Source organism: Larus michahellis, chromosome 4, assembly GCF_964199755.1.
Source record: "Larus michahellis chromosome 4, bLarMic1.1, whole genome shotgun sequence".
Lineage (NCBI taxonomy): Eukaryota > Metazoa > Chordata > Aves > Charadriiformes > Laridae > Larus > Larus michahellis.
Window position 1 is genome coordinate 42,095,648 of NC_133899.1, and position 13,108 is coordinate 42,108,755.

The following is a 13,108-nucleotide window of genomic DNA, read 5'->3' on the forward strand; positions in this document are numbered from 1 at the left end:
GAGGTGGTTTTGAACAGGCTGGGCAGTGAATCAATGCCCGTGCACAGAAATGGGTCCGAACTTGCCTGAAGAGAGTTTGGGCATCTGCCTTCACAAACATAGACCAGAACTAACATCTCCTGCACCACGGATCTAACCAGGCACATACTCACCATCCTGCAAGATCCCTGGAAGAGATTTTGCAAACTACTCCCTTAAGAGTTAGGCAGGTATCACTTGTCAGGTGCTCCCCAAAAATTTGATTAAAGTTTTTTGGGTCTGCAGGGCAGTCAGCAATTAACATAATTGGATCAGCATACCCATGGCTTCATCTCTACCAATGCAAGAGTTGCATAAGACAATTCATTTGAGGAACCCAGAGAAGCAGACGATCGCTCAGTCAAAACACTGTCAAGACAAAGCATTAGCCACGCATTGCATTGTTCTATTAACAGACACAAGGATTACATTCGGTGCACAGTCTAAGAAGTGCTTGTTTTCTGAGCCTTAAAGTGCATAAATATTTTTGTTTCCACTCTTTACTGCTCACTGCTGCCATTTTTACCTTCCTGAAAGGGTGAAGGTGTGAACAGAGGCAGCAGCATTGGCCAGCTCAGTGTGAACCACTATATAGGCAAGTCACTATATAGGAAGAATGTAAATGTACCGATGAGTGATGCCCAAACTTTGTAGTTCACACCACTGCCAAGCCCTAGAGTTTCTCAAATGCTATTATACACCTTATCCCATCAAACTCCTGATAAGCATATAAAAACATCAGTTTGCGGGTCACTTACCACATCCATATGTGTCAATCTAGCATAGGAATTGTTCAGAGCCAGGAAAAAACCCACACCACGCTCTGCACAGGTGAAAAATAAGTCCCATTCCTCTGCTAGAACAAGCAAGATCTGATCTTTTTTTTCTCTTAATTAGCAAGGCGGTTTGAAAACAGGCAATAACGGAGGCTGATGTGCTACAATACAACAGTAGTCGCACCCACACTTAATACACCTTATGCACAGGCTGCAAGAATCACAAAAGGAAGAGGAAAAACACTCACAGAAGTCAAATAATTCTGATTTTATATTCAGTCTTTGCAAATCAAGGATGTCCTATTTTTACTATTCATTCAAGGCAAAAGTCTACAGAAGCATGTCAAAAAGCAGTAATTGAAAAACAGTAAACACCACAGTCTTGAAAATACGTTTAATGTCTAATCTTATACAAAAGTGACAGCATTTTCAAAAAAATATCAAATCCTGTATTTATAGCTTCTCACTATCATACAGCAATATTTGTTTCATCTAAAGAAAATACAGCAGCAGGTGATAATCTATACTTTAAAGATGTGATTGCTTATATTTCATATTGTAAACAAATGCAGTATGTCAATCTCAAAGCACAAGTCAAAACGAACTTCTCAGCAATTTAACTCAAATGATGCATAGAAATGTACAAATTCCATTGCAAAAGCTTCAGGCCAGAAGTTGCTCACACTTGACATAACATGTGATAAAGTTACTACACGGTATATAGTGACAACTTGAGTTTTTACACAATAGATTAACAGGTATATCCTTTTCACTGCTATGCAAAGAACTTTGCTCACAAAAACAAAGGGGTTATGAAACAGTTTTCATGACTTCAAGAAATACGAATATACACTGAAAAACATCCCATATATACTGAATTTTAGCCTAAATGTTCCAGTAATAAATCCTGCCTATTTCAGGAAGAACCTAGAAGTCTAGTTACTTTTACAAATCCCCCTTTCCAAAAATCATTACTTGCTACGTTTGCTGTATCCTTTCCTACCTCTTCCCATTCCCTGCAAAGACATACAGCCAGTGCAATTCCAAACTGGAGGGCTGCTACTGCATGATCCATTCATTTGGAATAAATGCGGGCTTTTTTCATTACATCAATTTGTAATCTAAGGCTGCAGGTATCAAAAAAAGCACTTGAACAAATGTAGTCAATGTTCTTCTATGTTTATTTTTCATCAGTCTTGCCAAGTTCTAAGCCAAGTCTGTTCTTTGGAGGGGCAACCGGAGCTTGTTTAAGGTTAATAAAATGTGCACTTTCGGTTCCTATTTCTGGGGTTACAGATGCTGGGCTTTAAGCTGAAGTGTTACATATTTTTGTTCAGCTCCAGTATTGTCTTCCTAAAACAAAAAATACACGTACCTTTGCTATTAGCTTTCATGACATTAGATTAAAACAGCCGCAGCTAGGCTGCCCGCTTTCTTCTGGAAAAAAGATTGCAAGACTTTGCCATAAAGGCTGAGACTACTAACAAGCATCACCACCAGGTCACCCCACTTGTTTTTAAGTCCATCACATGCATGCAGGACGCCACAATATGGTACTGGAAGAGAATTAAATCGATTTCACAGTTCCATGATATGAAGACTCCCTAATGAGCTACCAAGTTAAGCAAAATTTGTTCCCAATTCTACCTACAGAGGCTAAGCTGGGATATCCCCAGCTGTGGATGAAACAAACTCTCCATGGTCAAAGCCTAGGCTATGAAGTATCTCAAAGAGTGCCGGAACTCCTCACTGACACGTGGCTGTGTGTCCTGGTAGTTGCTAAACCAGCATTGCAGCAAACCCCTTGCGTGCTCTTTGCACAGATATGGCAATATGAAAACTTACTGCAGCACCCCTTCAGAGGGGGGACAGCTAGACAGCAGTGTGCAGGCTTCTAGACATTCAATTAATCCTAATTACACTTACTCAGTGAGGTATGCAGAAACGTAGCCGAGAACAGAGGACTTCTCCTAATCACAATATTCAACGGAGGCCTGATAAGACCTCCTCGTTCTCAGCTGTGGCAATAAGGACGATACAAAGGATCTTTGTAGCTGATCGAACTAAACGCCGTGCCAAAAATTGCCAGGAAGGGAATTGTCAGGTTGGGGTTTTTTTTGATCTTTTAAGCTCAAGTTCAGTTTCCAGGGACTCTGAAAAAGTCTGCTGAGTTTACATAACCCAGCAGCAAAGTCAAACTTTAAATGACTAGAACCCAGGTTAGAAATAGGGAAGTACCTTACCTAAGTGGGAATCAGACTCTCTTTACATAAATCAAGCCAAACTTCCAACCACCACAGAATGAGAACTGGCAAAACGATGTCCTCATTTGCATGCACAAAACTCACATTTGTTGATCCAAAGTTAACTGCAATCCAGGTTACTTAATCTGCACATAAATGCCTGTTTGTGAACACAAACAGTGTGCTGACAAGTCAGACCGAGTATTTCAAATGCGTTATCTTCTCTTCCGTAGTCCCAGACTGAGCAATCGTTTTGAGTATATACAAAATGCTGAGAAAACCTTCAAGTTCACATGCTCTGTCTCTATAGTTTGAATTACTGTAGCATGTTCAAAGATTAGGTTTCTTGACAAATATCTTGAAACACTTTTTATTGACATTTTAGAATAACCTGAAAATAGACAAAATATGACTATCCATCCATTCAGTGACCAGCACAAGTCTGGCAACAAGACTTAAAGCATTCATGGAAATTTAAGAACTAACTTTTTTTTTAGTCCTTGGGCCTGATTCTTTATAATCCTTACTTGGCAACTCCCATTTTGCCAAGGAATACTTGCCAAAGTTAAGAACCACAGATGTTAGTTTTATTTCTGCTCTTCGTAATTCGTTTTATGAAACCAAACAATTATGCCAGCATATAAGCAAGGTATATTTATGCAAACTGTTCCTTCATACCTCAAATGCACATACAAGAGGCAAGTATTCTTCATAGCCCCAAATGTTACTGAAACAAAAACTGTAAAAATCTCTGTAAGTAGTGGATGAAGGTGGAAAGCTACAGTATTTTGTTGCCCAGAATGTGTTCAACGGTAAGGCTGCAAGAGACAATAATTCATGGTCAATACAGGCTTTTCACAAAGCAGTTAATTCACAGTCACAAAAATTCTTAATTAAAAAACAAAATCACCTTTATAATTTGTTATTCCCTCCTTACGTGCCCTAGAAGCAATCTCTCCAGACTGCAGAGACTAGAACATTTTCTTTTTCAGAAATTATGACACTGCTTCCCCCCTTTTTTGCCTTTTAGAGAAGGCTTTCCAAGTAGTGGAAGCCCACTATAATGTGATGCTTAGACACACTCCAACTTGATATAATTTCACTGTCCTCATATATTTAGTTAAATATTTAAGAAGTTGGCTATTATTCCACTGACTACAGAAAGAAGACAGATGTGCTGAAATTCCTTACTTGCACTAGGTCTTATGTTACTGAATTTCCACACTTAAGAGTATAACATTTTAGAGTAAATCAAGACCAAAATCAAATACTCACATGGGGACCACCAGGCATTGATGGAGCACCAGCAGGACCAGATGGCACTTGAAAAGGATTAGGGGGTGTAGGATATAGTCCTGGAGCTGGATATGATCCTGTGGGTGGAGGAAATGGACCTGGCGGTGTAGGTCCCCATGTTCCAGGTGGAACCGTACCCCATGGTACTGTTGGCGCAGCCCCTGGAGTCTGGGTAGGAGCGGAATATGGCCCTGGGGGTGGATATGGCATGCTAGGTGCAGGATACTGCCCTCCCATTGTTGGTCCCCATGCTCCAGAGGGCATGGATCCCCATGGCCCAACAGGAGCAGGAGGTGCAGCTGGCTCTGTTGGACCACCATAAGGTCTTGGAAGCTCTGGAAAGGGCATATTTGGTGGAGGATATTGCCCTGGTGGGACAGGACCTGGCACAGTTGGGGGTGGATATGGACCACCAGGAGGAGGGCAAGAGGGTCCAGTAGGAGGAGGAGGAAATGGAGCAGGCGGTCCCGGGGGCATTGAAGGATACATTCCTGTTGGTGGAGGTCCGAATGGCACGCTGGAAGCGGACGTATTTGGTGGCAGTCCGGTTGGTGCCGTAGGGGGAGCGCTTGGGTTGTTCCAAGGATTTGAAGCTGGCCAACCCTGCGGTGGCTGACCGGGCTGTTGACCAGGTTTTGTGCTGCTCACTTTGGAGGTTTTAGCAGGCGACTGGTCTGGTAAAGCATCTGCCAACTAAAAGATAAAGCATCAGTGAGAACGTAAAATGTCTACTGGACTCACTAGTTGCAGACATTCAGCCACTACATGTTTACGTTTCAGTTGCCAAAAAGGGAGGAAGAGAGCTCTTTGTTGCTGCACAGAGATGACTACATTCATTTTTGTGCAGCTTCTATCATTAAGGTAGAAGGAAGCATTCTGGCATGCTGCAGTCAGAAAACCAAAGATGAAAGGCGACCTACCACACATAGCAATAAGCAATTTCAGCGCAAATACAGAAAGATTTTCATAGATTTCTATTATTAGTATTCTGACAGTATTAAAACACAACTCCTTTGTTAATGTCACAGCAGAAGAGAACCCACAAGGCACCTAGCAGCTTCATGCGCTTAGTCCACAGATTGCTACATCCACCCAAAAGGAAACCATCACAACTGCAATACAGAGGAAATCGCCTCTGAACTGTAAGCTCCCCTTCTTCTTGAAAAAGTACGTCAGCTTTTAGAATGAAGTAAAAACTGGCTGATCTTCAGGAAAGAAAAACTGTTACTTACCGAAAAATCATCAGTTCCAGACATTTTGCTGAAAAGTAAGGTAAGATAAAGTGAAATTTGTTGAAAATAATAGAAGTATTTCAAGCAAGACTTCATGAGACAAACTCTACATTTGTCTCATTCAAACCACAATCAGTGTTGAACTGGTAGCACTTCTTAGGAATGACTTTTTGTTAATGACTCCGGCCCATACAGGTATGTGCTACCCAAATACTTTCCTCTTGATAAAGTCCGCATGAAAAGGAAAGTCTTCAGCCTCTACCTGTCTCATCTCAGACAGGACCAACACATAATGTAAATGGGTCACATTACACCAAGGAAAAAAATATTTCAAATATTCAGAGTGAGTAGGCAGCCTACCCAGACAGTGATGCCTGTAAAGTATTCAAGGTCTGTTCTAAACTGGGACTCTAAAAAGTTAGAGCAGGTTGCTTGCAGGTGAAGTTAATGAATCTAAAACAAAACACAATTAAATCCCCATGCAGATCTTATTGTCAGAAATAAAAGAACTATAGTTTGCTGATGCTTTATCCTCCAACCATTTCAGAACACACTAAAGGTAGCGGATGCTGTTATTTACGTTCACTGCAGACACAGCCAAGGTGTCGTTAATGCACACCTAACTCCTAACCTCTCAACACACACAAGAAACATTGAAAACAGGAACCAGTACGTCAGGTGTTATCTTTGCATGAAGGCAAGTACTTCACTTATTGCTTTCCAGAGCTTCATCGCAATGAAAACTGGCTTTGTCAATCTTCATTAGCCATACAAAAGGACAGTTGTCATGTTCAGTTTGACTAACTGACAAGAAATACTGACTAGAAGTGAAGAACTACTCTTGAAAGGATGATCAAGAGCAGGTGAAATAGCAGGTGAAATAGGTGTACATCATGCCTCAGTGCGGCCAGAAGGTTTTAGGGAGAGCGTAGGAGACAGAGAACATCATAAGAGGAGGAAAAAATGCAAAATATAAGTCAAAAGTACAAATACTGCTGCCAAGGTGACCCCCATGAAAAACAATCTTTGTTTTTCCTTGTTGATTGTGAAAATCTGAATTTTTACACAGAGATTGGTCTTGGGGACGGAGGTTTGTATAGATAGCCTCCAACAAACAGGCTTATAAACTCCATTAGATTATAAATTACAGAATGCAAATCATATCAACTAGAGTCCTCTCTGAAATTGTATTGTAAGTTTATTACTGTCTACACAATTTCCTAATTTTAAGACAGTACTGCATCAGAACAAGGGGCGGCTTAGCTCAGCATCCCATTTTATCTTCAGCAATGACAGCAGGGAAGACCAAGAACAGGGATGACACTCACCCCAATACTTCAATGATTCCAATCTCAGAGACTTCCTAAGTTATAGGCAATTTTTATGGAATAACAACCCTGAAATAATTTATTCTCCACAAACACATCTCGTTTCCCCGCTTGTACCTACAATATCCATTGGTGAGGAACTCCACAGGGCTCCTATTTGTTATGCAAAAAAGCACCTTCTTTTTCATTCTAAACCTGGATTTTACTAGATTCAGTTGTTGGTCCTTCATTCTTGCAGCTGAGGAAATGAGCAAATCTATTCTTATCCACTCTGCTCATGCTGCTCATTATTTTACAGATTTTTACCATTTTCTTTTAGCTGTTCCTTCTCCAGGCTGAGCTATAGCTTATTTTGTTGACCTTTGTGCAGCAGCTATTCCACACTTTTGATTATTCTCACTGCCTCTCTTTGAGGCTTTGCCAATTCTTTTGTATCTTTTCAGATGAATGACAAGAAAGAAGCACAGAGAATCCAAGATGTGGGATAACCACTGATTTATACAGTTTCATAATTATGTTCTGGTTTGTCCTCTATTTCCTTCATAATACTGCTTAATGTTTCATCTGCATTTTGATCACTACGGAACTGACACTTTTGTGGCAATATTTCACTCATCAGTGTTAAGGGTCGGCCCATCATTTTATATATGAAATTATATGCACCACTCTACATTTATCTACTCTGAATTACATCAGATTTATCGACATTGAATTATATCTGCCATTTTATTACCTAATCCTTACTTTCCTGAATGGCTTCATATCAGCAAGACACTGTTCATCTCATTTCCCAAGATATTTATGACCGCACTGAGCAACCCAGACCCCTGTGGAAACACAGTGAACTTCTCAAGTTTCCCCTAATAATTTAAATAAACCTTTTAAGAAATACATATCCAAAAAGTTAGCGCCCTGGTGGAAATCAGTGCCTAACTGCATGAATCTGAAGGTTTGGTGAAGCTCCAACATTAGCTTATAACAGTAGTAGTTCCTTCAAGTAAGTACAAATACCTAAATCTTCGTGCCAGATGAGGTACACTGTTCAGATCAATGACTATTTGTTTAAAGTTGAGAAACCAACTGAACTACATCAGGAAAGTGGTTTCTGCTCCCATTATTAATGGCTCAACCGTTCAAGAGACATCTACCAGAAAAAGTTCCATTCCTCTTCAATAGATAGCTCTTATGTTAAAAGAGTTTGTCAGTTTTTGCAATGAACCATGCTCAATAATAATCAGAAGTTGATACGTGCTTCTTAATGGCACTGTAGTGCAACTTACCTATGCAGACACAGAAGCTATTTGATATAACCCAGAAAATACAGGAAATTAATCATTAATATAGAGAAAAGTACAAAAGTAATTTTCTACACAAGTGTGCACATAATGTATTCATAACAAAAAAACCCCAACACATTAGAAAAAGCAACATCAAAACAGGCCAAGAGAATCATCCTTTCTTTAGTTAGATGGAGAGATGGGATAAGACCGACTAAAAACAGATCTACAAAAAGCCCAGAGAAGAAGTTAGAACATATGCTGCAAGGGAGAGAAGGAAGAAAGGAAACAGCCCTACAGGAAAACTCAGGAGAAAATCCCATGATCTGTCACAGAAGTGCAGGGTAGTAAATTCAAGTTAAAGCAGTGGATGAATACAGTTGAAACAGGCCTGCTTGCAAAACATCAACAAATATCCCAAACATTTGTCAGCAAATCATTTCAAAATATTTCTGTGCCATGAAAATTAAGGAAACAATTTTGCTGCATGGCTTGTGGAAAAAAAAAGTGTAGTTAAGCATAGCTTATAATGAGATTTAGTGGCTTTTTTACTTTGGCAAGCAGACTAGAGCAACATTTGTTGGCAACATTTGGCATAACTGAGTCAATGCCAAGCATGTCAAGGATCCTCTTGCAGACAGGATGGCCTACTTCAGGGATGTTTTTTAAAAACACATTTAATCTGGGTACTGCCACCTTCGTTTAATAAAAGAGAAACTGAAATTACCATTAGACATGTTCAGACAACATATGAACTAATTTCTCCTTAAATCTAGAATGTATATTCCTTTTGAGTCATTCAACACTGGTATAAAGAATTTCAATCAAAACCTTACAAAAATATAATTGATATTTCTGTAAGCGCATTGCCCGAGGCATTCACACACTCACAAATTAGAGTCAGAGATACTGTCAGACAGAAGACCTCCAAGTAACTCCATTTTAAAGTCCCCACTGGTCACACGTGGACTCAAGATTTTAGAAAAGTGTACCGAATGGTGCTTTGACTAGATTTTTAGAGTCAGTAGAGTTAACAAATGGACTCTCATTTTCTCTTGAAGCTTTCCTAGAAAAGCACTGCACAAGCACTGATATGAGTAGAGAAAAGCTGGTTCACCTAACAGACGTCTCTTTTGCCACATTTAAACTCCACTTCAAATTATTCTTTCCTGGAGTTGAGGGGAAGAAAGAGTGACTGGAAGAAGGAGGGTTCAGGAGTTTAAGCAATTTGGCAGGGAGTAGAAAGACTACAGAATCAGCAGCATTCAAACCAAAGTCCTGCTTGCATCCACTGTGCTGTAAGATAAGATTTCCTTTGTTTTCTGAAGGCCGCCACCACTGGAAACATCCCCTGCTTTCCAGAAGCACAGAGCCTGCCAGCTCCAGATCCACTGGTCATGGCATCGTTTCTCAGCCACCTCTGAGAACACATATGGCCAGAAGCACGACACTAAAGTGAGGGAAGAAGAAAGATGACCAATGTCTGGAAAAAAAAAAAGCATCTAGGAGCAGCATCTTTCTCATCCTTTATCCTGAAGAGTGATGGGAGGGCATGGAGGACTTCCATCCATCACACCTACGCAGAAACCATACACAGCAAAATCTTCAGACCACAGTCCAAGGCCTCCCGGACACCCACGAGCTGCTCCCGAAAATTAACCGCAGGTAGATGAGACAAGCAATCCTGCCAGGGTCCACACAGCAGGCTGGAAGAAGGTTGAGAAGCACTTTGACACAGCACCAGTAAGCTAATTCTACCAGTAGCATTCAAGACCAAGCGGTGATTTTCAGAGAGGTCAGTGAAAACCCCCGTTTCCGGAAGCGTGGTGCTACACGTGGCATACTAAATTCATCAGTTTCCACAATAAAACAGCACCACAGTGTTTTTTAAGCTCTAGACCCTTTCCGATCACATCCAGCCCAACTGAAACTGACTAGCAGCATTTTTTCCCATGCTCTTGCCTTCCCTGGCTTTTATCCATCACCAGTCCCTAGAGAACCCTGTTAGCGAGCTGCCCAAAACACTTTTTCTTTCTTTGACTAAAGCTATCCAAAACTAAGCATCAACTGCTTTCATATTTTTTTGAGCTGTATGACATTTTTCGAACACTTGATGTGCCAGATTTAGTTCCTGTCTCCAAGATCATCTTTCAAACACAGAAAAAATGCTTTCTAGATGCAACAGACTCTGCTGCATTTCCACTGGGTGGCATGCCTCTATCAGCAAAGAGGTTCTTTTGTCACTGTAACATGACTAATACCTACCAGCATAACCTCATCTACAACAAGATTTCTGCCCACATAAGTGTAACTACCCAACATAGCTATACAGATAAAATGGAAGAGACCAAAGCTCTGACAGCTTCTAAATGTTTTCTAAAATATGCAAATTCCTGCAGCTTCTACCTTCAGGCATTAAGCATCAACATTTTATAGCTGGCCTTTCCCTATCTTTAATGTCTTCTTGAAAGCCGCACCAATGCACTTGCGTATCGTGCAATCATTCAGTCTGACCTACACATTTATTCATTGGGAGAACAAAGACAATTGGTAAACAGACTGAAGGGGAAAAAACAACAATTACATCATTAGTAGCTACATGAGATTTGGTGATCTTTTTGCCCCTTCCCATGTCTGTTTTGACAGACAAAAAGTACAGAAGTCAGATTTTTAGTTTTCAGATTTTCAGGACAGATTTAATTAAGACTGACAACCAAAACATTGCATATGCTATAAGTTATCAACTACCGGAAAAAGTAATTCTTCAAAATAGAGATCTTACCCGTTTCCAAGACCTGTAAAACATAAAGCCATAAGGAACTGTAATCTGTTCCAGTTTTCCACCCATGACAGGGCCATTCAGTTTCACAGCTGTCTCCCCCCCAAGCCCAGACCTAATCGCTTCAGATGGTCACCACATCACAACCAGATGGTTCCAAACCCGACAGACATATATCACTTCTGAGGTGGCTTGTTTGTGTGCCAGCTGTGATACAATCCCAGCCGAGAACAGGGAGACTCCACTGCCAAAGATTACTCCTGTCCACACCATCCTACCTTGTGAATCTTGCAAAAGATATATTAGTACAGCAGCTCAGAATAATTGAAAGATATCTTCCGTAGTTGCCTCTAAACTTTCTTGAGAGCTATCGAGCCCGTTCTCATCATGTCATCTGAATTTTTAAAAGTATGCTTTATTCCCCATTTATAGCTTTAGGTTCTAACTATCAATTCTTCAGAAGTCTTCCTGATCTAACTGTAAAAGCTATTTAAAGAATACCTCTGTTCTCCTCCTACGAAAGCTATACACTCAGGAATTACCAGCTTAACTATTTTTATTTCTTTTGGATGAAATAAACATATTGGCCCTGAGTGTAACTATCAAATTGGGTTCCCTTCCCACCAATAAAAACATTAAAACTGCGCGTCATGTTCCAGCTCCACCCCCAACAGTGACAAACAAAACCACACACCTTCCTGCTCCTTTACAAAGGCTCTTTTCCAGGATAACTGCTTTTTGGGATACAATCTCACCGCATGGATACTGATGGCATCTTTCACATCTTGATTTGGCACTGTTAAGATGTGCTTGAATGAACTCAAGCTTCAAGAATATCCACAGTGCTTTCTAGGACTAGCTTGATATTTAACACAAATTTTTGCATCAGTCACTGGTCTCCACAGGTGCTGGGGAGGGCAGTTTCAGGGTGTGACAGTTTTGGTTTGTTTGTTTCTTTTTTTTTTTTAAAAAAAAAGCTACCTTTGTTCTTCCATCCACTGACAATAAGGTTGAACAGCATCAGATCAACAGAGTTTTCCACGGAATACACCTAGAATCAAGTTTTCTCTCAGAGATAAAACCTGTCAGATAAGTAGTTCCCTCGTCAAGAAATGTGCCCTTTGACACCACACAGTGCTGGCCTTCCCAGTACACCAGCTACCTTAGGCATATTAACATTTGATAAAAGGAATCAACTTCTCATAAACTACAAAAAATTGACTTGCCTGAGGCCTTCTTTAGTGAAGGATTTTTGAGTTAAAAAGCCACTTATACATGATCCACATTCATTGATACAGTCGTTTATAGATTACGACCATATAGAATAAACATAAGCCGACAAAAGGTTTTACCCAGTCAAAACAGAGCAGCTACCACCATTACACCGAGTATAACGGGATCCGCTACGATCGAGCCCCCTCTGCCCTGCAGACATCAGCAAAGCCGCCCCCCCGCAACCCAAAGCGGCACCAGCCACCAGGCCGCCCCCGGCACCTCGAAGCCACACGCCCTCCCCAGGCGGCAGCGGGTCTCCGGACGGGGCAGGCCGGCTCCAGCCCCTCACTCCAACCCAGCGACCCCCGGCGCTGGCGGCAGGGCCTCTCCCGGGGGTGTGAAGGGGGAAGAGCCAGTTGCGGCCCGGCGGCTCCCGGGGGCGGTGCGGGATGGAACCTCCCCTCCCTTTCCCCCCACCTTCCCGCAGCGCTCAGGCCGGGCCGCGCGGCAGACCGGGTACCTGGGCGGGAGGAGCGCGGCCCGGCGCGGCGCAGGCCCGGAGCGAGGCGGCGGCCCGCAGCACCACCGCCACCCGCTACGCCCAGGCGGAAGCGGAACTGCGTCACAGGTCACGCCCACCACCCCCCCGCACGGCCGCACGGAAGGTCACACGCTTGGCCCCGCCCACACCGCGTGACAACATGGTGCCTTCCCGCCCCACCTCGGGCCGGCGCTGACGGGATCCGCCGGGCCGGGCCCCGATCCCGGCAGCATTAGGGAACGTGCGCTCCGCCCGCCACCCACCGGTGTTCTCAGCGGCGGGAGGTGCTGGAGCGTGTCCAGAGAAGGACACCGAGGCTGGTGAGGGGTCTGGAGCACAATTCCTGTGAGGAGTGGCTGAGGGAGCCGGGGGTGTTCAGCCTGGAGAAAAGGAGGCTGAGGGG

General features: G+C 42.3%; 1 protein-coding gene across 1 annotated transcript; it reads right to left on the reverse strand.

Annotated features, from left to right (window-relative positions):
• Nucleotides 1-1,052: 1,052 nt before the first annotated feature.
• MAPK1IP1L (mitogen-activated protein kinase 1 interacting protein 1 like) lies at nucleotides 1,053-12,793 on the reverse strand. Its single transcript, XM_074584249.1, has 4 exons — nucleotides 12,685-12,793; nucleotides 5,566-5,593; nucleotides 4,313-5,026; nucleotides 1,053-3,855 (listed from the first exon to the last, which is right to left on the reverse strand). The coding sequence occupies exons 2-4, from the start codon at nucleotides 5,587-5,589 to the stop codon at nucleotides 3,844-3,846; spliced, it is 750 nt and encodes a 249-aa protein (XP_074440350.1). The 5' UTR covers nucleotides 5,590-5,593; nucleotides 12,685-12,793; the 3' UTR covers nucleotides 1,053-3,843.
• Between the last annotated feature and the right edge of the window lie 315 nt (nucleotides 12,794-13,108).